Source organism: Taeniopygia guttata, chromosome 4, assembly GCF_048771995.1.
Source record: "Taeniopygia guttata chromosome 4, bTaeGut7.mat, whole genome shotgun sequence".
Lineage (NCBI taxonomy): Eukaryota > Metazoa > Chordata > Aves > Passeriformes > Estrildidae > Taeniopygia > Taeniopygia guttata.
Window position 1 is genome coordinate 30,651,546 of NC_133028.1, and position 26,960 is coordinate 30,678,505.

Below are 26,960 nucleotides of genomic sequence, written 5' to 3' on the forward strand. Positions count from 1 at the left end.
ATCTTCTCTTTACCAAAATGAGAGCTGAGAAATCAGTCCAAAGTACTTCAGATATCATTCCCCAAGTGCATACCTTGGGCTGGGAGCAGGACAATTTCTCTGGAGAACACTTGAGCTCGGTATTTACTTCCGATCTCACCCAGTGAACTATCAGCTCCTCTTTGTTAAATACACAGCAGACAAGAGTTGAAATCTGTGAGACTATGTTTTGAGATATATTACTGAGAAGACTGTTAGTGCCAGGACATCTTAGAAGAAGATGGTAATGGTTATGATTATGATTATGTGGAAATGTAATTTCTATTTCAGTGTTTGGGAAATTCCTAGGTTGAAGGATTCCTATTTCTCTTGAAAGAAAACAGTCATGTCTAGATAACTCTTTTTTTTTTTTTTTTTTTTTTTTTTTTATTGACAGCTGAGCTGAAACTTGTTTCATCCTAGGCAATTTGATAAGGACAGATATATGTTAATTGATAACAGGAAAAACCAAATGTATTTTGCTACAATGGTTATAAGATTGGAAGATTTTCAGCAACGTGGATGGTGCCCTAGATACGCAAGTGTGATCTTTATCTTTAGTACTTTTCCTATAGGTTAGCAAAATATAGGAGAATATATGAATCTTCTTTCACAAAGATACCCTTTCACTATAATTAGTGAAAGTAAATTATAATTATAACAGGTTTATTGACACTATTTCCAAGAAAAGAAAAATTAAAGGGCAGAAAAACAAAAAATGAAAATGGAATAGTCAGTAAGTATTTGCCTTTGTCAATATTATTTAAGATGTTAGAAACCTGTTTTAGAAGGTAAACCTATCTATATTAAGCAGATTTATGAATACACTTTCCTGGACATGATGGCTCCATCATTTTATCTGAAGTGCTTAGCACCATTACACACTATTGGAGAATGATGGCATATTCCTTTATTCTTCTTCAAAGTTCTTACTCTCAGCATAGCATGTCTAGTAGGAGATCGAAATCATAAGCTTCTAATTTTTGTTGTCTTTACCAGATACTTTTCACAGATGTTCATGTCCAACTTACAGGAGGTTGTTGCACTTCTTCCACTTCTCCAGCATTAAGAATTACAGTTTATACAAAAGTGTAAGCAATCTATGCCTCTGACCTTTTGTTACTTAACTCAGTAACCAACCACAATATGGTAATGAATCTGAAAGGTGGGAAATTTCATACTCCCAAATTACAAAATATTTGCAACTGTAGGGAGTAGAAGCCTGGTTTACTTCTGTTTCTAGCCCTTAGCTATAATGGTCTAAAGTGTTTCCCTTTTAGCCCTTTTCTGGAATGCTATTTTCAATGCAGTTTATTTTATGCAACTCACTTTGAAGCAGTTTTCACATAAGAAAAGGTCATTTGGCCCAGTGGCACTTGGATAAGGACTCAGTATAATTCCATTTAGGGTCTTTAGAAAGAAGATGAGATGCTAAATAAATCAGTCAGCTGTGTCTGTTGTGGAAATCTATAAGGACAGAGAATTTTGACATTAAACTTTCCAGAGGTTTGCTCAAAGTGAACATTCCTAGACTGAAATGGCATATATGCACTATTTGGAAATGTACTTAATATTTCTATACTGCAGTTTGTATCTGCTCTTCCTATCCTTGAATCCTGCATGATCATTTGGCTGATAGATTTTAGTGGTGTATCTTACACGAAATAATGATCCAGTGTCTTCAGAAGTCTATTTTACTTCTGGAAGAAGGCCATGACTTTAAGGTCCTTAGGGATAAATCATTTAGAAAAAGAGTATGTTACCTTGTGAGAATCTCAGCACGCTTTACAAATTTACTGTTACACTATGTCTCTCAGGCAAATAACTTTTAAAGCATTTTCTGTAGTTTTCCCAAAATTTCATAAACCACACCATTCAGGACCTTCTGAGGGTGTTCCTTTCAGCTGATTCCTGCCACTAAGCAGTGCAACATCTCTTGAACTTTGTAGAAGAAGAGTAATCGGTTGGGGCTGACTTTGGATGAGGGAGAACGACATTATAAATACATCTTGCTTGTTTGTGATGCATTATATTGGAGAAGGAGATGTCATTCTGCGCTGTATTTGAGAAATAAACCTCCCTTGAAGAAAAGGGAAAAGAAAAAGAAGAATAGGAAAAAAAAAAAGAAGGGAAAAAGAGAAAAAAGGAGGAGAGGAGAGAGGAGAGAGGAGAGAGGAGAGAGGAGAGAGGAGAGAGGAGAGAGGAGAGAGGAGAGAGGAGAGAGGAGAGAGGAGAGAGGAGAGAGGAGAGAGGAGAGAGGAGAGAGGAGAGAGGAGAGAGGAGAGAGGAGAGAGGAGAGAGGAGAGAGGAGAGAGGAGAGAGGAGAGAGGAGAGAGGAGAGAGGAGAGAGGAGAGAGGAGAGAGGAGAGAGGAGAGAGGAGAGAGGAGAGAGAGAGGAGAGGAGAGGAGAGGAGAGGAGAGGAGAGGAGAGGAGAGGAGAGGAGAGGAGAGGAGAGGAGAGGAGAGGAGAGGAGAGGAGAGGAGAGGACTATTGTAGACTTAGCGTGGCCGGGACAGAGTGGGAAACTCCCGTGCTCAGGCCGCTTGGAGCCTCCCGGCGGAGCCCCGCCGAGCGGGAGCCGCCAGGCGCTGCTGCGGGGCGGCCGCAGCGTGCGGCGGGGCAGCGCCGTCCCGCCGAGTCGAGCGGCGCTGCGGCGGCGGAGCCAGCGGGGCCTCCCGGCGGCGGCGGCCACGGAGAGCTGCGGCGGCGGGAGGCCGGGGCGGCGGGGGCGTGCCGGGCACGGCGCGGCGCTTCACCTGCCGGAGGGAGGGAGGCGGCCGCGGCCCCGGTGCGCGCCGGAGACCCGCGCGGAGCCGTGCGGGCGCGCAGAGCTGCGCGCTGCTCCCTCTCGCCGCCGACTGCAGCGGCGAGGGCAGGGAGGGGGTGGTGCTGCCGTGAGCAGGGTCCGAGGGGGACGGACAGAGTGCGAAAGAAGACGGAGAGAGAGGGAGGGAAAGAGGGAGGGAGGGAGGCGGGGGAAGGAGAGAGGGAGGGAAGGAGTCGGCGATCCGGCGCAGCGTCTCCACTCTCACTCTCTCCGCTGCTGTAACTCTTCAACTCTGCCCGTTCTTTGCCTGGACATGTCTTAAGAAAGTTGGATCTCTCCCTCCCTCTCGCCTTTCTTCTTCTTCTTCTTCTTTTTATTATTTTTTCTTTTTTTCTTCTTCTTCTCCCACTCCCCGTGTATTTTTCCTTCGCCCCTCGTTCAAGTTTCAAGCAGCGGATGGGTTGGAGCCGACATGCCGCGCTGTGGCGGCGGGGCCGGGCGCCGCGCTGGCTGCGCGCCGGGGCCGCGCTGAGCGCCAGGGCCACCGCGGGGTTCACGCTCTAGAGGCGTGTGGGCACCGGAGCATTGCTCGTGCTTTCTCCAGAGAACAAAAAAGAAAGCGGGAGGAGGAAGCGTGCGGACATGAACTGAGCTGGAGCGGACTTTGTGAGAAGAGTGCCGAGTCCAGCTGGTCTGGTGAGTTCTTTGTTTAATGAGTTTATTATCAGCAGGGTGCTGAGAGGGATGATTCCCTGGAGAGTTCTAGTGCTCTAATTTGTTGCGTTACTGAAAACAGTAGGATCTTCGATTCAACCCGTGGTTTTTAACTGTGTAGAGTGTGTATGTTTACGTATATATCAATACGTGTATATATATCCGCATATCGATTCTATGCGAAGCTACGCGTACCTTGGAGCTGAAGGTACCCCAAGCTTTACCGCCCCCTTCACGGCGAAAGCGAGGCTCAAGTTTCCCGAAGCAGAGCCCCGCAGCCGGAGCCGGGCTCGTCGCTACCGGCGGGTTTGTGCTCCCTCCGGGGGAGCCGGGGCCGGGAGCCGTGCCCGCCGCCCGTGCGCTGTGGCGCGGCGCCCCCTGCCCGGCCGCCGCGGAACTGCGCCGCCGCCGCTGCCGCGGGGCAGCCGGGGCCGGGGCCGGGGGCTGCAGGGCCGGCCCCGGGGAAGGGGCGCGGGTGCCACGGGGCGGAGCCACCGGGCTGCGGGTGGGTGACCCTGAGAGCCAGCGCTTTCTGACAGGGTTGGTTCCGTTTGACCTGCATCCCTGGAGGCTGTGGTTGAACAGGGGCTCCCTCCGCCGCTGGCTGTATTTATTTATGTGGCTAATAAAAGACGTGGTGGGGCTAATGCGTGGTAAATGCGCCCCCGCTGGCGGCTCCTGCCTGCAACCCGGCTTCGTCGTGAGTCCGCTGGGACAGGATTCCCCAGACAAACATTTGATAGTCATTAAGTGTGATCACTTATTAATGAACGGGGAATCCTTCAAGGACTGTTTCGGAGTATTAATCTTTAACAGAGGGTTGACAGACTGCCAGATGTCCCGTCAGCATGAATCCGGCAGGGCGCTTTTCCACTTGAGGGTACGGATTGGTAGCTCATACCCTCTCCGCGGGCCGCAGGGTGGTCGCCGCTGCGCTCCCCCGGCTGCATACCCGGTTCCGCACTCCCTCTCACTGCCGCTGCTTTTCCCGACGCCGGAGCAGAGCACCGCTCCTTCCAGCGGTGCCGGGGAACCGCGGGAGACACCAGCCACTTTTGGCCTCTGTGAGACCTCCCTCCTCCGCCCGGCCGTTAAGCGGCGGCTCGCCCAGCCCAGCCCAGCCCAGCCGCGGTGGGGAGGCGTGAGCCCAAGCCCGCCGGCGCGGTCCGGGCGCGGCAGCCCGGCCGCCGGTGGGAAGGGCAGCGGGCGCCGAGGCGCTGTGGTCGTCGCTGGGCGCTCCTGGGTACCAGCGCTGCGGGCGGGCACCACAGGACTTGTCCCGGCCACCCGCTATTCCTCGGACAGCAGAGGACCGCGTGTTCCCACGGGCTCTGGCGGTCTCCCTTGCCATCCCCGCAAGACACCCCCGGCAGCAGCTTTCCAAAGTTTCTGAGTAGCCTTTCTGGGAGAGAACTTCACCATACGCGAAATCGCCCGCGTCCCTGGACCGGCACCCGATTCCCTGCCGCTCCCGTCGTGCAGGAAGGGGGCGAGCACGGCGGAGGTGAGCGGTCCCTCCAGCCTCGGGCCACCGGGAGGAGCAGCTCGTGGGTTTGGTCCGCGTTTCGCCTTCCATGGCGGGGCCGGGCAGGGGTGCGAGGGCTGCCGGCGCTCTGAACGCCGCAGAAACGAGTTCCGGAGGGGCGGCCGTGCAGCGCCGCGGAGGAATCCGGCGGCGGGGGGCGCCGCGGCCCGCAGGGGGCGGAGAGGCCGCGGCGAGGCGCGCTGGTGGCCGGGGAAGAAAGGGGGAGCGGTGCGGCAGGCACCGTGCGGGGCTGGCCCCCCCCCGCAGGCAGCGAGCCGCAGAGAGGTGAGCGCTGGGCCGGCCGGAAAGTTGGCAGAAGTTTTGGCGGTGGGGGAGGCGGTGGGCGGCGCGGACCCCTTGGGAAGTTGAGGCTCCGAGGCGAGGCCGGGACGGGGCTACCCGGAGGCGCTGGGCGAGCGGCCGCCTCGTGCTGCGGGCCCCGCTGGGACGGGCTGCGAGCGGCGCCGGCCCCCTCCCCTGGTCCCCTCCCCTGGTCCCCTCCGCGCGTCGCGGGCCCCGGCGCCCCGTTCCCCCCGCGGCTAGCGGCGGCCGGCCGGACTCTCACTCCCCGGAGAGCCGGCAGGACTTCAGCGGGCAGGTTCCGCCTAAGTTGGGTAGAGGAAAAGAGTTGGCGGTGGTGCTTTTCCCTGAGGCAAAGTGTCTGAGTGCGTCTGATGGGCCATTGCAAACTTCATTCCCGGGTGAGCCGGCAGGGGCGGTTCGCGGCGGGTGAGAAGTACCTTAGGATGAATTTCTTCCTTTGTTCGCGCTTCCACACCGCGTCCCTCGTTGCATTCCTCGCCGGATTGCTCCGAAAGGTAAAGGGCAGTGCCTGCCAGGACCCGGCATTTGGCAGCAGCTTCCCGGAAGAGCCCGGCTGGACTCATCAGTCGGCTTCTGCTGCTTCTTTTATTCATCTTCAGGGCAGTTGAGGTAGAACAAAGTTATATTTGAAAGCTGCACTTTTTAATCTCTCTCGTCAGTAAGTGACACCGTGTTTTACCGCTCTTAGTTTCCCCCTGTTGAAAACTTCTTTTTTCGAAAGGCATTAGTAAGTTTAAAGAAATGGTGCCTTCTAGCAGTAGGTTTTCCTGCGGTTTAAATACTTGCATGCAAGTTGTTCCTAGGGAGTGCCATAGGAAATACTACCTGTATTCTTTTACCACCTCTGCTGTCTCTCTGTAAAAGAAAAGAACGTTGTATAATAGATGTGTATTTCCTATTTGCTTTAACTTTGTGGAAGTAATTCAGCTATTCAGTGAATAAATATCTTACTTGCATGCTGTAAACTATTTTAAAAGTTTTTGTTTTATTTCATTTTAAATCCTAAAATCTCATTTAGGAGACTGAAAGGCGAGCCTTAGTAGTCATCCCAGAAAAAGGATGGTCTGTTTTTTCTAATTAAGCATGCCAAAGAACTTTGTATAGCTAAGTTAACTCTACTATCAGTTCAAGTAAACAGGTGTAAAGTGACTTTAAACTCTCAAAGATTTCTTTTTCTTTTTTTTTAAGTTTAAAACTGAATTCAAAAATCAGTAGAACTATTTTTGTTATCACAAATTTTAGCATACCGTGCTAAATTTCCGTCAAACGGTTATTCATAGAGATTGCTTTTCTTTGCACAGCTGATGAGTTCATGTTAGATACACCAGTAAGTAACTGCCTACAGATAAACAGTCAAAATTCTCCATGTGAATCTTAGTTTCAGTCTGGTTTTAAAATCTTTGTTGCTGTTGGAATGTAGCTGCTGCATTTTCCTTTTAACAGCTAGTATTTTGAAAACATAAATCAAAGTATCTCATGAGATTAACTCATGATGTGGGGAATACAAACATAAAACTTACTGGACTTTAGTCACAAGTTGAAACTGTTATGTTAATCTCTCCGACAATGTACATTTCTTGAATAACTCACCAGCTTTACTAAAGTAACAATACCATACGCTCTCATCATGTGTTAATTTTCTGAATACCAAAACAGACACCTTCCTCCTCTGAAAAGCAAAAGACACTGTTAATTTGTTTGATTGGAAGGTTAAGCAGGTTGAAACAGCTAGACTGATATTTTTTTTCCCATTAGACTACATGAATAATTGCTTCTAAACAATTGGAAGGGTAGGTGTAGCCACAATTAGTGCAGCTTGCAAAGACACACAATCTCTCATAGACTGGTACACTAGAAATCCTGTCATGACTGTTTAGTTTCACAGTGCATTTCTGTCAGAGAGCATCAGTTGGGTGTGCTGATCAAAACTGACCTTAAAGGTAAATAGTTAACATTTTGCTTGGTAGGTAGGTTATTCTGGACGTAACTGGTAGAGCTTGCATGTACAAAAACAATAGCAATGACACTAAGACTAACTTGGGTATATTGCCTGATCCTTTTTCTACCTGTGACTTCTATTGGTGGGGGAATAAATATCTCGGTGTATGTTCCCCATAGCTACATTATGTATCTATGTATGGTAAATCAGTTCAATGTATGTATCATAAGCAAGATGAGCTTGTTTGGTTTTTTTTTGCTTGCTTGACATTGAAATTGCTCTTTACTAAAGTTCTGTGTTTTATGCTTAAAACTCTCAAATCTTAAACTATAGACTTTGAAATCTAACTACTGTAAACTTCCTGCTAGGAGAAACAGTATTTTTTGTGACTGCTATCTTACCCAGTCGTCTTGATTTTTAAGTTATCAATTTGAGCTCTGCTAGCTCCAAAATTATGCTTAGACTTTTAATGTGAAGATAGTTAATATTTCTAAGTTGCATTAATATTTTTTCCATGTACAAATTATGTTAATGTTTTGATGCATTAATAGTTTTGATAATGTTCTAATTAAGTAATAAAACTGTCTTACATATCCCAGTGCTGAATTTGCATCTAAATAAAAATGACCTGAATATGCATATAAATAAAAATTATCCAAATAATAATTTCCAGATAAGAAATCGAAGTTTGTTTGAAAGTGGCTTTTCAGAATAATGCAGTGTGCACTTATGAATTTAGGACTGTGATGTTTTGTTAAGCAAACTGTTACCTTGTGTATTGAGCATGGATACAGAAAATCCTGAACTGGTCATATTCCAAAGATAATAAAAATTTAGGAGTTCAAAGTATAGCCTTTGGCTAAAATGTTTCTGAAATTCAGTCATTTTGGCACACTGTAATGAGCCATCTGAGTTTATATCTAACACATTATCACTTTATCTTAATGCTTTCATACTTTCTCTTACTCGTTAATGGTCTTTATGACTGCAACTGCTTAATACTTCAGATATTTTCCAAGAATATACTATGTTAATTTTTGGATAATCCGAGTCAACATTTTTTAGTTTTTAGTAGCTATGTAAATTATGACTAGATGGAAATAGTTTTTTTGTAAAAGAAATTGCTAACTTGTTTTTATCTGATGCGGTTAACTGTTCCGTTGAGGAATACTTTTACATTCTTATTTGTAACTCAATAAGTTGTAGGGGTTACTGCTGGTGAGTAGATTCTCTTACTGGTGGTTGTGTTACTGTTTGTAATGGGGCAGTGAGTCAGGTGCTACAGCATCAGAAGTAAAGCTGGGTTTTGGACTTCAGTATAAATGAAAAATAATAATAATTCCTAGTGTGACTGAGGGAGAAAACAAGGAAGTATCTGATCAGATCAACATAAAATTTGATCATTGAGTAGTAGATCATTGGTAATAGATGGCTTCCAGAATTCCAGCAAAATGGAGGAAAAGCTAGTTTTGTTGATTGCTTAAAAATTGTATTTTAAGCAATCTTCTTAGCATTGCCTTTTAGGCCAGTCTAGTGGCATTTTAAAATTTTCAGAGTTTTGGAATTAACTGATATCACTATTTGTTGCAAAGATTTGGTTGTGTGTAACAGTTTGTTTGTTTTGTTGGTTGGTTTTAAGCAGATATTTGTTAACTTGGTAGTATGCTGGGACATAAAGCCCTGGAGACCAAAGTGCCTCTGTATTCCCAGGACATATCATAGCCTGGGAAGGAAAGTAGACAGGGGTGGAATAATACTGTGTAGCCATTGGAATGGTGACTTTTTCAACCTCACTCATTTGCCCTCCCAGCCTTTTCTTCATTCGGTGTTAAGTATTGGTTCCAGCTAGTGGCTAACTTCAAAGAGCTTTAATCTTTTTATTATTTGCTTATTCATTTTTTGTTTGCTATGTTTATAGTTTTAATTGTGCAACTTAAATGCTAGATTTGGAAGACAGACACACTTTTTTTTTTTTCCTCCTTCCAAAAGGATATTCCTTTTCATTATTCCTCTACAGTACTTCCTATGATTTGTTTGAATCTGAGTCTTAAATTCCTGTCAAAGTCATTGGCTTCATCTGTGACTGAATTCCTTCTGAGGTTTTGAAGTGAACTGTTGACACAAGTAGATTAATTTGCTCTGATGTTTGCTAGTGGGCAGAGTCAGTCCATGGAATGTCAGCCAGTGTGATCTTTCACAGATCTACCTGAGCAGGTAGGAAGTAGGGAAGAGAAAAATGAATGTAAGAGAAAACATGATTGGAGAAAGGATGTGATATTTTTTTAGAGGAGGTGAACAGAACTAGTGTGATGATAGGCACTTAGAGATTGACATCGAAAGAATAGGATGAGGGCAAACTAGGGCTAAAATGTAGGGAGAAAAAGGTCATGAACAATAAAAGAATGACATAGTTTGATTTGTATAGCCGATTGGCCAGGGAAGAAAACTGAGAAGGAGAGGTAAAGGAAAAAGTTTAAGGACAAATAGAGAAAGAAGAAAGAAATGAATGTGCACTACTTAATCAAAGTAATCAATAAAATGTTAGATTGCTTTCTACTTGCTGGAAGGAAGTATTGCCCCCAGGATCTTGTTGAAAGCTTGGTCTTGTTGAGGGATCCTTCTGAAGCTTTGATTTGTTATACTGTGAGACTTGAAGGAGTAAAGACGACTGCTGTAAACCCAGATGAAGAATGTGGTCCCAGATGTCATGTTCCTGAGGTTTCTGCCTTTCTTCGTACTGCAGTCTTGCCTAGATTTAGGTATCAAAAATGTTATACTGATTTCAAAGGGCAAATCCAGTTAAGGTGTGCCTCTATGACTGTCTTGCTGTTCCAGGCTCTTTCTCTGTCATTTCTGGAGTGTGTTGGAGAAACCCAACTGAAATGTTCCTCCAGTAATTTTGATAGATTCTTGTTCTTAGAGCTCTCGATACTAATTTGTTTCAGATCTATTCTGAAAGGGGAATAAAGGAATGTGTCTTATTCTTTATGGGCTTTACACCTTAGTGGTGCTTGATTTTTATTTTTTCGTATGATAAGCACTACTCTTACAAGGGTAGTCAGAGCTGGAGGGAATACAATACTGAATTATCTCTGCTATAATATTTATCGTTCTTGAAACAGGTGCGCATTGGATACTGTAAAGAATTGATGGTAATATCAAGCTTATTCTTGCAGTTTACTTCCACATTAAATGACATTAATCATTTTACAATCTAAATTAAATGAGGGAGGAGAATTTTCTACTAGACATCATTGTCATGTATGAAGTAGAGAACTGGAGTGAATGTTCACTACTCCAGATTAGTTCAGACCTAGTTTGTTCATAGCAGACAGCACTGACATATTTCTTTTAGCATGTTGCTTCATGGGAACGTTCATTTGAACTTAACTCTGTGTTCCTCTCATGTTACATTAGTAATTCATAGACTTTTGATGTAATGGATTTTTGGCTTTTTGTAAGAGTTTTTAATTTATCTGTGTTTCTATTACTGCAGATAATTTTGACACTTTCTTCAAGAAAATGATATACTCTAAATGTGTAACCTACCTGATTTTCATTCAAGTATGAATTCTGAACTAAGCATTAATATTTCTTTGATAAACATTTGAACAATCATAAGCTTTACTGCATCTCTTTCTTGTTTCAGGGTTTCTTTGTAATTGCTGCCATGGGAAGATACTTGACTATGCTGTTGCTGCTGATGCTGCTGGTGCAGCATTTTGGAAACTGTGAAGGAAATCAAAGGCCACATCATGCTCCATCAATGCAATTTACACAACTACAGTATAATGCCACTGTGTATGAGAATTCTGCAGCCAAGACTTATGTTGGGCATCCAGTGAAAATGGGCATTTACATTACAAATCCACTGTGGGACTTAAGATACAAAATTATTTCTGGTGACAGTGAGAACTTGTTCAAAGCTGAAGAGTATGTTCTTGGAAACTTTTGCTTTTTGAGAATACGGACCAAGGGAGGAAACACAGCTATCCTTAACAGAGAGGTGAAGGACCATTATATGCTGACTGTTAAAGCAGTTGAAAAAAATACAAATGCTGAAACACGCACGAAGGTCAGGATACAGGTACTGGATACAAATGACTTGCGGCCTTTGTTTTCTCCAACATCTTACAGTGTTTCTTTGCCTGAAAACACAGCAATAAGGACCAGCATCGCAAGAGTCAGTGCGACAGATGCAGATATAGGAACAAATGGAGAGTTCTACTACAGCTTTAAAGAAAGAACAGATGTATTTGCTATACATCCAACTAGTGGAGTGGTAGTTCTAACTGGTAGACTTGACTACTTGGACACTAAGCGTTATGAGATGGAAATTCTTGCAGTGGACCGTGGGCTGAAGCTGTATGGTAGCAGTGGCATAAGCAGTATGGCAAAACTAACGGTTCATATAGAGCAAGCAAATGAACATGCTCCTGTTATTACAGCTGTTCCATTGACTCCATCAGAATCAGACTCAGATCCAACGTATGCAATAGTAACCATAGAGGACAGTGACCAGGGTTTGAATGGGGAAATAGCATCATTAAATATTGTTGCAGGAGATGCACTTCAACAGTTCAAAACAGTGAGGTCTGTTCCGGGTGGCAAAGAATACAGAATAAAAGCCATTGGTCCTATTGACTGGGAGAGTCACCCTTTTGGATACAACCTTACCCTTCAAGCTAAAGACAAAGGGAGTCCCCCACAATTTTCTTCAGTAAAAGTTGTTCATGTGACATCACCACAATTTAGGTCTGGTCCGGTCAGATTTGAAAAAGAGATATATAGAGCTGAAATAAGTGAATTTGCTCCTCCGAACACACCTGTGATAATGGTGAAAGCTGTGCCTAGTTACCCACATTTAAAATATGTATTTAAAAACACACCAGGAAAAGTAAAGTTCAATTTAAACACTCACACTGGTCTTATTACCACGTTAGAACCCATAAAAGCACAATATGCATCCCATTTTGAACTTGAAGTTGTGACAAGTGATAGAAGAGCTTCTGCAAAAGTATTAATTAAGGTACTAGGCATGAATAGCAATCCTCCTGAATTTACTCAGACATCCTATAAAGCCTCCTTCGATGAAAATGTGCCAATAGGTACAAGTGTAATGAGAGTGAGTGCAAAAGACCCTGATGAAGGGGAAAATGGTTATGTGACCTATAGCATTGCAAACTTAAATCCTTTGCCATTTGTGATTAACCATTTCAGTGGGATTATTAGTACCTCAGAAGACTTGGATTATGAATTGATGCCAAGGGTTTACAATTTAAGGATTCGAGCCTCTGATTGGGGTGTACCATATCGCCGAGAAGTTGAAGTTCCTGTTACTATTATTTTAAATAACTTGAATGACAATATACCTCTGTTTGAGAAGATAAATTGTGAGGGAATAATCCCCAGGGATCTTGGTGTTGGAGAACAAATAACAACTGTATCTGCTATTGATGCTGATGAGCTTCAGTTGGTGAGATACCAAATTGAATCTGGAAATGAACTGGATTTATTTAACCTAAACCCAAATTCTGGAGTACTGTCTCTCAAACAGTCACTAATAGATGGCCTAGGTGCTAAAATGTCTTTTTACAGTTTGAAAATTACAGCTACAGATGGAGAGAACTTTGCAAAACCATTGTATATCAACATAACTGTAGCTAGTAGTCGCAAACCAGTCAACTTGCAATGTGAAGAAACTGGTGTTGCCAAAATGCTCGCAGAGAAACTCTTACAAGCAAATAAGTTGCACAATCGTGGAGAAGTTGAGGATGCTTTCTTTGATACTCACTCTGTGAATCTGCATGCACCTCAGTTTAGAAGTACTCTCCCCAGTAGCATTGAGATAAAAGAAAACCAACCTGTGGGCTCCAGCATAATATCTGTGAATGCTGCTGATCTTGATACTGGCTTCAATGGAAAGCTAGTATATGTTATTTCTGCAGGTAATGAAGACAGTAGTTTTATTGTTGATATGGAAGGAGGAGTGCTGAAAATTCTATCTCCCCTTGACCGAGAATTAAGAGATAAATATACCCTCAATATTACTGTCTATGATCTTGGAATACCACAGAAGTCTGCCTGGACCCTTCTAGATATAAAGATTTTGGATGCTAATGACAACCCACCGGAGTTCCTTCAAGACAGCTATTTTGTTGAAGTAAGTGAAAACAAAGAGCCCAACAGTGAAATAATTCAAATTGGAGCCACTGATAAGGATTTGGGGGCTAATGGAGAAGTGAAATACTCCCTTCTTACAGATACAGACAAGTTTACTATTAATTCTGTGACAGGAGTTGTGAAAGTTGTAGGGGTTCTGGATCGGGAGGAACAGCACATTTATTTTTTGAAAATTGAGGCTAGGGACCAACCTACTGAAGAACCTCAATTATTTTCAACAGTTATTTTGAAAGTGGCTGTAGAAGATGTTAATGACAATCCTCCCAAGTTTATTCCTTCAAATTATCATGTGAAAATTCGAGAAGATCTTCCTGAGGGAACTATTATTACATGGCTGGAAGCCTACGATCCTGATTTAGGCCAGTCAAGTCAAGTACGGTACAGTCTTTTGGACAGTGGAGACGGCACCTTTGACGTTGACAAAATAAGTGGAGCAATACGTATTGTACAAAGACTGGATTATGAAAAGAAACAACTTTACAACTTGACCGTGCGGGCCAAGGACAAAGGAAAACCCATTTCATTGTCCTCTATGTGTTATGTTGAGGTTGAGATAATAGATGTGAATGAAAACTTGCACCCCCCACAGTTCTCCATATTTGCTGATAAAGGCTTCATAAAAGAAGATGCTCCTGTTGGCTCCTCAGTAATGACAGTATCTGCTTATGATGAAGATGCAGGACGAGATGGGGAGATCAGATATTCCATCAGAGATGGATCGGGTATAGGAGTTTTTCGAATAGACGAAGAAAAAGGTAAGGTGGCTTTCTGTTATTTTTAAATAACAAAATCAAATGCCAGGAAAGAGAAGAGAAGCAGCATTGTCACAGTTGATATAGGTGTTCTTATTTGGACTAAAAGATGTCACCAACAATGTGTATATTTGTGTCTGCTACTTAAGTGAAATTATTTTATACATTTGATGAGTAACTTCTCTCTAATATCCCACAGTTTACCTAAAGCCATGCTTAAGTCAAAATCTATGCCACCCAGAAGTAAGAATATTCTTGATAAAAAATGGAGGTCTGCCTCATATGAGCACACACAATCTCTGTCTTGTGTTAGACTGTTAGACTTTTCAGTCTTAAATTACATTATCTTTCGCTCCTTTTACTAGAGGTGTGCCTGGCTGTGATACTGCCATAGTGCTGGTTTAGTTAGTTAATTTCAGCGTTTGGAGGTGCCCGTCTAGAATTCAGTGAGCAGTGCTGTCTTCATCAGAAGCCTTCTGCCAAAGAATACAATAGAAAAACTTCGTATGAATCAAGCAGACTGAGCTGTTGACTTATTTCATAAATAATGCATACATTGATGAGCAGTGTGAGAATTTTTCCAGTGTCATGTGTTCAGAAGAAGCGTAATTTTATTTTCAGTAAAATTCTAGTGCTGACTTTTAACATTTTGGTTGGATGTCTATGTAGCTATCTATTAATTTATATCTTTGATATAGAGGGAGCATTGATATTTTGAAGTTATCTAAACATCCTGAAATAAATTGAGGATGAATCTGGTGTAAGATTTGTCTACAGGTTACATATAGGTAAATGATGACATATGTGATCAATGTCTTAAAGAAAAAAAAATTGTAACTGAGAATAAAAGGTGGGAATTATGTCTGATTCATCCAGTAGTCATTCGGTGTGTTCTCTGTGCAACCCACAATTGTGAATGTGGGTGATAGAGACTCATGAAGCCACGTTACTCTTTAGGGTTTGGGTGAACAAACTGTTCCTGACCATTTTTCTTCTCTAGAAAGTCTGTAAGTAAATTACATGGTTTGTGGCTAAAGAACCAGCTCTACAGGTTGAAATGTAACAATGCTTCCCTTAGCTTTGCGTTTAACAAAGCACATAGTTAATGTAATGAAACAGATTTTCTAGAAGTGGAGAATTGAATACTTTCTTCCCAAGACCTTGTAGTTTCACTTTTGGCCATTTAGTATGTGTGCAGAATATTAATTTGTGTATCATTATGCATTTCTTTTGATATAAGTATATTCAAGTTCACTGTGTGTTATGGTATTTTAGAGGTGTCTCTTGTTGTCCTATAGAATGAGTCTGAGTTTGGCAATTTATTAGTGTGTGATAGGTAACAGTAAGTGAGAATGAACCTGTTTATGGGTATGTGGACAGGTATGTGTGTTTTTGTGATGGTGCTACAACGGCAGAATTAGTTGTCCCTTTGTGTTGCCTCTCTACTTTTTTTGGCACAAACTAGTTGACTTGACTAACAAATTGGTGTGAGTTTAAGTAAGTTGCTTTTTGTCAGCAGGACTTATAAAGTTGGCAGAGCTTGGGGCAAAGCCAGCTTCTATTCATTAATATTGTCCAGAACAGTGGCTCTGTATTTTCAAGGCAGGGGAGAGGCATTGTCTGTATTCATATCTGGTATCTAGTGTTTTCAGTTCTTTGGGGATGAAAGTAGAAGGATTTGGTGGGAATGGGGTGCTGGTAGAGCGGGGTTGCTAGATTTTAATCTTATTGAACAAATTCCACTTATGACACTGGTGTGGGGATGAAAGTGTTTATTTCAGTTTGCTTGATGTGTTTTTTGGTGATCTAAAGGAAATGACATTGAGTATGTACAAACTTGGCAATGTAGCTTAAGTTTTGGATTGACACTTTATTTTGGTAAAAAGCCATCAGAATTGTTCTTGAAGGCACTATTTATAGTGCAGTGTCTGAATATTTATCATATTTTTCAAAATGGACTGGCTTTGATACAGGGAGCAGACTGAATATCCGCCAACAAAGCACATTGAAGAATTTGTGGAAGAGATTGTCAAGAAACTTGTTAACTTTTTCAGCTTGCTGAAAGGTTCTTTGGACTTTATCCCTGAGCTACAAGTCTCATCCTACTGTCTTTGAAGAGCATCATACTACACTGTCAGTTCAAAGACAGATAAATTAGATTTAAGAACTTACTTCAAGTCAACATTAAACTATTCAGTGGCTCAGAGTGGCTCTTTTGTTCCTCGCTTATAAGAAATTAAGGACAACAATCATATTTGCAAGTAGACTAGATGATGATAGAAGCATTGAGTAGCTAGTTCCATGCATTGATTTTTGTTGACTTTTAGGTTGTCTTTTCTATATCAAGTTTGTTTTAATTTAACAAAATTCATAAGGTAGGAAATGGTATTAGTGTTTGATATTTGTACCTGTAATTCTGGCATTTTCACAAGGGACTTAAATATGTCTTTGCCACAACATCTTGATTTCTGTTTTCCAAGACTTACCTTTATTTTCAGTCAACGGTTTTCATAGGTTCTGTTTTCTGCAGTTGTGCCCAAATCATTAGCAGTGAATGTCTTAACAGGCAGCACTAAACACCAATATTTCCAAACTCAGGAGCTGCTTTGATTACTTAGTTCCCTGACTGCTCTGATGCTTTTCAAAGACACAGAAAAAAGATATATTAGGGGTGAATTTGATAGTCAGCCATATTTTAGCTTTCTTGTATTCTTAAACCTGAAAAGGCAATAATGGTCTGAAAAGGAGGAGAACGAGATGATAAAATTGATGTAGTTTCTGTCTATATTTTGTAATGTAAAAAATAGGGCACACACAGTTAACAGGTTTTAAAGTATTTTTCCTTTCCAAAGCTAAAAGGAAGTATGTTTCACATGAAGTGTAATACAGTCATGAAACCCATTTCCTCAGGAAGTTATAGAGACTGAAAGTATGACTAAAGAAAATAAATGATACTAATGAGATTACTTTGAGGTTCAGCCTCATGCTATCTTCAGCTCATAAACTGTTAACTGGAAGCCAAGGGGGTAAGGGAGAGAGATCAGAGGTCATAGCTCAATATATGATTCAGAAGTACAACAGTGCATTGTGCCTGAGATTGTACAGAAATAAAATTTAAATTGCATGATAAATTAACACTTTGAGATATTGTATGAGAGTAAAAATATTAAAATTATATTTTTGTGCTGTGAATTTATGTAACAAAGCCATTTGTTTATCCTTTAGGTACGTGTTCAGGAGAACTTGGAATTTAAGATAGCTTTTTATTTGTGAGTGGAATTGATAGCTGTAAATTGAGATGATCAGTTGGCTATATAAGTTGCCTCCTAAAGCAGCAGTAAAATATTTTATCAAAGCACTGTCAAGGAGTTGAGCTCATCGGTGTGTATTAATAACAGAAGGCATTGTGTTGCAGATCTCAGTGTGCCACAAGAAAAACCCATGCACCATCTAAATCCATTAGCACAGAACAGTAAAAGTGAGATAAATCATGTCAGTACCATGCTGCTACTTCGATTGAGAAAAACTCTAAAGAATTACAGACGCAATTACTGGAGCAGAACCTAAAGTAGAAGCTCTGTGGGACCAAGGCAATACTGAAACTTCCTTGTCCCAGTTTTTATTCCAGTGGGCAAGGAGAGAAAAAGAAGAATGTCTTCCTGTTTACTTTTTGGGTTGCAAATACAAGGATGGAGCATTTCCATTGGGTATTTGCATTCCTCTAAGGTTAACTGAAAGATGGAAGCTCTAGTTTGTAAAAATAGTGTTGGGAAGGGCTTGTAGTACTACTTCCAGCTGTTTAGGCAGGTGAACAGTTTCACTCACTGGGCTGGATGGGACATTATCGTGGGAGCACCAGCATGTGCTGAGCAAGTGTCCACACTGATTTTCAGCTGTAAAAATGAGATTGAGAAAAACTTGTAGCAGTTATCTGGCCTCCTCCAAAGAATTTTTGCCAAGCAGATTGCTTCTTTCCTTGAGATATCAGGACTTCTAGCTTATTATTGAACACTGTTCTTATCTTGTTTTAAGGTTGTTTTCTCACAGTTTTGCTTTTCTTTCTAGTGCTCAGAATTTAGATAGCTTACCGAGCCAACAGACTCTGGATGTGTACATGCCATGGGTCATTTAGCCTAAGAAAGGCCTCATTGCAATGTTTAGGGAAGATGGGAGCCCATCCTAGAAAGTGATGTTCAGGAGTGAAGGAAGGTTTAAGTAATGAATTCCATGGTGTCAGTTATAACTAACCCGTTGAGTGGTTGCATTTATAGTCCTTATACATGCAGATGCTGGATATTACATATAGGCCTTTCACAGTAAGATTTCAAGCCAAAGTAAATTTTATAAACTGATTATCAGAAACCTAGCAAGTAATTCAATTTGCAAGGCTACAACAGGTGTTTTCTAAACTTCTGCAATTGAGGATATTTCACAGTACGTAACCTAGTTCCTGAACGGTGTGAAGGGTGATGTGACAGTCGGAACCTCATACATGATAACTTTATTACTTGTGTTTGCAGTGTGTGGTTATTTGTTACCAGGAATCTTACTGCTCTTTCATTAACCTGATTTTGAGTTATTAGGCCATAACTGTTACAGAGTAACAGTAATTCTGCTTTAATGATACGGACAAAGTTTAAGGTGATTAAACTAATTTGCTGACTTAAAAAGATGCATGAGTGTGATTTTTTAAAACAAAGCTCTGTCTAGCCTGAGATGCGGTCTCCAGTAGCACAGGCAGGGCACGGAGATTGGAGATGATACTTTCTTCTAATACTTTCCCAGTCCCTGGTTATTTTGTATTTGGGGAGTTTTCAAGTCGCTTGGTTTGTAACATCCAGGAGCTTATCTTCCTTGTGTAGTCTTCCCTTGGAACCATGTAACTTTTAAGTGTAACCTTGCTACTGTGATAAGGAAAAATGAATTGTTATGGTAAATAATATTAAAGGAGCAAGTAAAAAAATTAGCAGGGGCATATGGAAGAAAATTAATTTTATTGCACTATCTCTGTATGCATAAAATAGTGTCAATAAAGCTTAATGGCTATAGGTTGCTATTTTTAATATTACCAGAGCTATTTCCAGCTGGGAAGACATTCATTAAGGAGAGTGAATAGGATTTTAACTGTGTAAAGCAAAGTACTGAATTATATTCATGAAAGGAACATGAGTAAAAAGAGCATGGTTAACATGTAATAAGTATGTTAACATTGCTTTGTAGTGTTCATGTAAATCCATTAACTTAAATACAGGATATCATTAACATTTGTACATAAGGGATAGCTTCAGGTTCCATTTCTTTGGTGGTCTTTGACTTTTGAGCTTTTCAAAGACTGGCATTAGCAAAGTTTAAATGCTATGATCATCAGTGGAGCAGAACATATTAGCACCCAGTAGATAGCTGTTGAAGCAGCACCATTTTCTGGAACAGAACCAGCTGGCCTGCATCTATACCAACAACTCTTGTACCTTTAGGAAGGGTGACTGTACCCTATCATCTATTGGGAATCCTAATCCTGTAGTTCACTCCTAACTGTGCCCCCTGCTCTTTGAAAAATGGTAATTGGCACAAACCAAGAGCAATTTAACAGTATACAAGTTCAAATGCTTGGAATGTTTTCTGTCTGTTGTAAAGATACAGTCACAAAATACTTGGAGACAAGGAAGACATTTTTAATCAAGACTGAGATTAGTATGATTTGGTTTTAAGTTAATTGTAGTTAAGCAACTTTACAAATACAGGACTTTCTTCACACTGTTTTGTTGAATGCTTAATCTTGAATTTACTCCTTCTGCATACTTTGTTACCCTTATTGTATAAATCATGGATATAAAAAGGATGTGCAAAAACTTAGTTTCAGTTTAAATAAGAAAAAAAGGAAAAAATAAGACATCAAGAAGTTCTTAATAATTTCCGTTCTTCTACTATACAAATTCCATGTTATATGTTGGTTTAGTGTTTATTCTGAATCTTTGAAGATCTGTCAGATAGTAGTCACTAAAAACTATGAACAGAAAAATATGTTGAGCAAATCTTATTGTAAGAAAGCTATGAAACATTAAATTAAAAATTTTAATTGATCAGGTGATGCTGATACTAGGGAAATAATATTCTAGGTGGGTTTAATATGATTGACTAATTCTTGAATTATCTTCACATCAATAGACTGTGTTTGTTTACAAATGTTGTGATAATGGCATTTCTTGATTGGCTTCTGTCCACAGATGCATTCTCATTGACACATAGGTTTTGCAGTTAAAATTGCCTATGTGAGTATTTTGACCAATTAAAGGTGAGAAGTAACTAAGAAGAAGACCATCACTGAATGGGGTCTTCAGATAGCATTTTATTCATGCAAAGCACAGTAGTTCTTCCCACTACATTTGAAGAGAGAGAAGGATTAACAGGTTCTCTATTTCTGCAAAATACTAAGTGGCTGCAGCTTTTTGCACAATAAAGTTCTATCCTAGCTAGCTCAGGTACAGTCATGAGTAAAGCTCAGAGCACAGACTAATCTTCCAGGTATCTAATTAGCTTTTTGGGCACATTTTTTTCATCCTACACTGCTTTCTGTACGGCTGCATTTCATTGAAGTTAATGATTTGCCCATGTAGCTTTAGCAGTTAAATTTCTTCAGTAGCTGAGGCATATGTGCCCTAGAGTAAGAATTTAGATTATTCTCATTCAGTTTGAAGAAAACCACAAAACCAACCCAAACTAAAAAAAAGTCCCAAGAAACCAAACCCCAAACCTAAAACAAAAAAAAAATAACCTCAGCATGCAAAACAGCAAAAACAAAACAAAACAAAAAAAAAAGCCCAGAATATTTACTAGGTTCTGTAAACTCCAAGTTAGGTTAAATTCTTAAGCTTATAAATGTTAATTTGGAAAGTTAATTGTTTAAATGGGGGGCTGCATCAGCACTTCAGTTTGCTGAAGTTGTAATTCTAATGTATGCTGGAGGTTTGAATGACATTCTAGTTAGCAGATGAGAGCTTTTCCTTAATCAAAGGACTTACACAGGTTATTTCTGGATTCTGGAGTTGGCTGGTTAGTTGCCATACTGACATCTGGAACAGAATTTCAAGTCGACACCTGGAATTTGAACATAAACTGTTAAAACTTGTCTCTTTGGGAAACATTACAAGGGCAAGGATCTATTTGTTTGCGTACTGGGTAATTAAAGCCCTTAAAAGAGTTTGAGATACGTATTATTGTGCATATCTCTTTAAAAGTCTATGTTGGGTTGGGGGTTTTTTGGTGTTTTGAGAAAGTTTGGGAACATATCTGTTCAAGAAGTTTAAATTTATATGTGCTAAATAATAAAACTAAAGCTGTTCTGGAAACATGAAGTAGTTTAAGTCAGAGATGCAGAAATAGTAATTTCTTTAGCCTTCTCTGTGAGGATCGTTTTGTAAAAATAACGCTATTTAAAAAAAGAAGGCAGGGCAAGTGTGGATTACTTTGGTAGTTAACTGCTCTGAAAAGATATTTTAATGCTGATACATGGTAAAGATTTTTTTTTTCTAGTGGTGTATTTTTTTCTTCATCTGGGCATTCTCTCCATTTGGTGTTGAATTGAGAAAGATGAGCAGCATGAGAACATCTTCACTGAATCTAGACCAGGTCTGCACATTTCAACTCTCATGCTGACACTTTTGTGAGTCCTTTGCAGGAGAGCCCTTATGAAGCTTCTCCAGAACCACCAGAAAAAAAGGTTTTGTTGTGACAATAAATAATAAGGCCACTTATGGTACTATGCCCACCCAAACACTATGACCTGTTTTTTAAAGCATTTATCCAATGTTTTTATGACCTCTGTTTCCTACCATAATTTTCAGTGGTAGTCAAGCATGCTATATGTGGAGCAGAGCTTAAATTCTAGCTTAGTCTGCAAGATGGGAGAGACAACCGTATCTGTGTGGGACACTTAAATTGAGGAGGCATACCTGTGGTTGTTAATTACAGATACTAAAAACTTGGGTAGACTATTTCTAAAATGGGGTATTATTTTCTGCTTTCTAATTAAGAATAACCCAGTGGGTTTGTGTTGTGTTCCATATGATGCTGAAAAGAGAGTGAAGCTGACACAGAAGATGATCTGTTTCATTTTGGTTTTATAGATTTTTCTTCAGTGGCATTAAGGCAAACTTGTGCCATTATGCAAGACAAAATTAGTTATGTTCAAAAAAAGGAACTGTGTCTAAATTGAGTAGTATTTTGAGTTTAAAAAACATTTGCTTAAAATTTCATGCAACTAAAATATATTTTCCACCAATTCGTTATGGTTTTAAAAATGAGTTCTTTGGCACATAGATTCTCTTTTATGAGACAGTACAAATAATTGTAACACCAGCTTACCAAGAATGATTTTTATACTTCTAGTACTCTCTCCTCTAGTATTAGAAGAAATCTAAAAACTTTTCTTTTAATAGTTCAAACCCAATTTGTGTCTGATTACAGAAGTAAAAGACCCAAGGATGCACTGTCTGTTAGACTGAGGACAAGGCCTGAATTTGCAGCTATCCATAGAATGCGATAGAGAAAGTATTTTACTAGGAGATGACAAAATTCAGGTGTCAGCCATGGTACCAGTAATCAAGCAAAGTATCTCACATGCAGAAGTTAGTTTAAGTGTATGTTTGTACTCCAGTTCAGAAGAGGCTACCTGGTTAACCTGACAGGGACCATCTGCAGTTTGCAGCTTTTCTGCTATTGTACTGAGGGTGTGATTATCTTCTTTCTAAGGTCTAGAAGCAACGGTGCCACTAGGTTACGCTGTGATATGATGCTGTGGCATTTGTGTTTCTTTTTAGGTGCATAAAACTAAGCCGGGATTTGGAACTAATGTTGAGTTTCAGTTTGGCAGGGGTTGAGGAGGCTTGGGTTTGGACCAAGGTCCTGAGCAGCCTGGAGCTCTGGAATTACTTTTCTTTCTTAGGCTTGAAGCAAACCATGTAATTTGCATTTGTGATGGTGGCAACTCCCAAAGTGCTATTAGGTTGTAAATGCAGCTTTTAGAATGTGTCTTTGGAAGAAGCTGAATTAGTTTTAGACAAACATATTCATCTTATGTCTTCTGTTGGTGGGGGCATCTTCCAAAGTAGTTTGAGTTTTCTTAAGTATCCTACTGAGTAAAACATCACCTTAGGTGCCAAATAGGAATCCCATACAAAAGCTGAGGCTCCCCTCTACTGCAGGCATGCTGAAAGTAAAGGATTGTTCTGTTGAGAAAGGTGTTGATTGGGTTACAGCTTGGTTTGATGAAAACAGAGCTGCCTGGGGGCTGTGTCTCTGTAGGAGATGAACTGGGGCTGAGCCACATGTGGTCCCAAAGATTACCTTATAAACAGCAATCAGTTCAGGCAGCAGAATAGATACTAAGGGCCTATTAACTTACTTGGGTCTCTCTGTGACTTGAAAAGTACTTGTGAGCGGAGGAATAATAAAAGGGAAGGGTCGCCAAAAGCTATGGAAGGTGCATCTTGCTATATCACTGTTGGGACATCTGTTGACTTGGGGATTTATTTCTTACTAAGCATCTGCTGAGCTTTTGAAGTACATATTAAGGTCAAAGGAGGGGAGCTTGAAATGATTGCATAATGTTTATTCTTTTCTTTGAAGATTTTAGACTTTAATCATACAGCATTTGGACATATTTAACAAAGGACAAACCTACATGAGCAATTGGCGAACATCCAGAACTTATTACATGCAGTAGTTGCAGCTTTAGAAGTTGGATTTTAAAATACTTTGGGCTTTGCTGAAACTAAGTTTTGCAGTTCAGTTTTTTAATCTGTATATCATTCCTACTGTATCTGTGACTTTATTACACTGGACATCTGAATGTAACCAAAAATCAATTTTCAATTCATCACTCTCCATGTGGCTCAAAAAAAGAAAATCTCTAGCATTCCAATGCCATCTGAGAGGGATTTTTGGAAAAACTGAAGTATCCAAAGAATCTAGCAACAGGAGTGCAAGAAATTATTTCCGTGTTCAGAAATGAGGTTTCTCCAAGCTCCTTGTGTTCTCTCCATGATTCTAATTGCTGCTTCTTTGTAATTCAAAAGTTTTTTTGAACAAGGATAATCAATATGTTCATGGTTCTTTTAAGTAGTTCCATAGTTAGGATTGGCAGTAGGGTTAAAGAGCAAACTGCTGGGTTAGTGGATATAAATTGACTTGACCTACTAGTAGTGGTGGTCATTAATAGTTCATTTGGCACAGAGTTCTGGCTTTGCAAACTTGTCAGTGTGGTATTGCTGATAACAGAACTGAATATCTGCTGTATGTTGGGAAAGTTACACATAGAAAATACAGTAGTTGCATTGCTTTGTTGACTAATCTTCTAGCTAGAATAATCCTCTCTGACATTAATAATTTCCAAAATCTGCATGTATCTTAAATAAATCATTTTGGGTGTTTATAATAAAGACAGTCTTTTATTTTATTGATGCAAAAAGCCAGGTACAACCTCTATGTACCAGAAAGTAAAAATTACTGAGTTTTGAAGTTCCTGATCATAGAGTGCTTGTTCATGTTTTGTGTAGGATTTAAGGCTTAAAAGGTTATTATATTACAAATTTCAAAATGCAAGAGGCATAATAACAGAATAGCCTTCTAACTTTAGTATTGCTAGTAATGTACATGAGCATTCCAGAATTGATACAGTCATGTGGGTAAAAAAATGCAGCTACTGGTAATATAATATGTTGAAAGTGAATAAGAGTGAATGAATAATATGCTAAAAATGAATACAGACTTCCTGTATGTGTTGCCTGTAGTCCTGGCAGTTGTAGTCAGTTGTATTTATGAGAGAGAGGGAGTTTGGTAGTTCAGCTTGAAAGACTTTCAGTGCAAAGAAGTTTATGATGGAATTATGGATTATGGAATTATGAATGTGATCTTGATTGCTGGTATGTTGTCCCCTTCATTTCTCTAAAACTGTGAGGGTGACATGTATAGCTCTTTCACAGGGAATACATCTCCATTCTACAGGGGGTTTATATATTTTTTTTTAAAATTCTTCTCCCCCTTTGCCTGTAGATTTGCCATGACAGGGTATATCCTGTCCCTATGAAAATTAGAGATTACTGTCTAATGATAAGGGTTTAATCTGCAATGAATCAGACATGTGGAAACTTCTGTCTGTGGAATTTTCTGTTTGATCTGAGAGGAATGCCCTTGCTGTGCCCTTCCTGTAATGAAAGCAAGGTAGAGTGAATCAAAGTGATTCTAGATAAGATTGGAATGTGTACATTGGTTATGCCTCTATTATATTTAGTGTTGCAATTCTGGCCATATATATTATTTTATTATTTGAGATATTAGCAGCATAGTTCATCTTCTTAAAAGATATCTCTTTCTGTTTTAGCTAAAAGTGATATATTTTTATTGATGAACTTTGAGTTAATTACTTAGGTTTGAACAGAGAAAGTCTTGCTCACAGCAACTAATATTGTCAGCAAGATATTGAATGAGTTATGATAATACAGTATCTTTTTCTTACTGTAATTTTACAATATTCACTTCATCTTCCATTTTAAACCTTTTGTTGGTGTAACATTGTGAGAAATAGCTAACACAGTTTCTCTCCAACATTCCTTCAAAACCAGTTAATGATTAACAAATATGCAGCTGCCTGTGCAAGAAATGTTACTTACTTTGGGAGGGGGGAAGGAAAGATGATTATTTCTTCATGTAAGAAGTCTGGTGTGATAGTTCATTTGAGGGTAATTTAAATATTACAGGATCAATTTCAGCAGATTAATCAGAAATGGGAAAATGACCTGTACCTTTCTTTGATGTTTGGTTATATTTATGTGCTTTCTACCTGTACTGTTAGTTGTACTAATTGTTAATATATTTTGCATTGCCTGTGTTTGTCCAAACAGTAGTTTTAAAGTAAAAAAATACGTAAGAAGAGATGGCAATTTGTTAATAAGTGTATGGACATAGGCAAAACATGGCTTAAAAAAAAAAAAAAAAAAGGGATAAAACCAAGCAGTTCATGGTCCAAGCTATTTTACACCATTCCTAATCAGATTTTTGAATGGGGCCTTGTCTATTAAGTACAGAAACCAACAGATCAGGAACTGTGCTTGTAAATAGAAAACCATAAACTATCGTAGAATTTTGGCTTTTCAATTACCTTTTTGCTTGCTTCAGGATGTTCATACTGAATGATGAGATTTTTGAATTGAAATTTTGGACTGACTTGAATCTTTACAGTTAAGGTAGAGGAGGAAAGTATGAGAAGATTCAAAAATTGTTAGTGGAAAATGAGTTGTCAAGTTGCCATTGACTCAATGACACATCAGTTTTAATGTGCACTGTTTAATAAGAAGTTAAGGGAGTGACGGTTAGAGTGAGAGCAAGATTACTGCTGATTATTGGAGTATATGTTTGAGTGAATATTGATTCAGTGTGTGATGATGGGAGGAAATGGAATAAGACATACATGCCATACTATTTCTGTAATTCCAGGGATGATAAAAAAATACTTCGGAAACTGAGTCATTCAGTCTAGTCAAACACAAGAATGACCAACATTTGAGAGAGTTGTTTTGACAACAGCTATACATGGATACAGGGATTTGAGAAGGTCTCCTGGTGCAATTTAGTCTAGTTGCTGTGTATTCTGTGAATTTCTTAAACAAGGAAGAAAATCCTCAGTGGTTAGGAGCAAAATGCATTTTGTGCCTAAATGTACTTAGCTGCAATATCATATTGTT

At 40.2% G+C, this 26,960-nt stretch overlaps 1 protein-coding gene across 10 annotated transcripts in view; it reads left to right on the forward strand.

Annotated features, from left to right (window-relative positions):
* Positions 1–2,988: 2,988 nt before the first annotated feature.
* Positions 2,989–26,960, forward strand: part of FAT1 (FAT atypical cadherin 1) — a 104,358-nt gene continuing 80,386 nt past the window's right edge. For 3 of the 10 annotated variants that reach the window (XM_032748067.3, XM_072928254.1, XM_072928255.1), the window contains exons 1-2: positions 3,004–3,482; positions 10,938–14,226. In XM_032748067.3, the coding sequence (XP_032603958.3) occupies positions 10,959–14,226 (3,268 nt within the window). In that variant the 5' untranslated portion in view covers positions 3,004–3,482; positions 10,938–10,958. Of the gene's footprint in view, positions 3,483–4,866; positions 5,005–5,180; positions 5,311–10,937; positions 14,227–26,960 lie in introns of those variants that run through there. The other 7 variants (XR_012055607.1, XM_072928257.1, XM_072928256.1 and 4 more) reach the window with 5 other exon arrangements.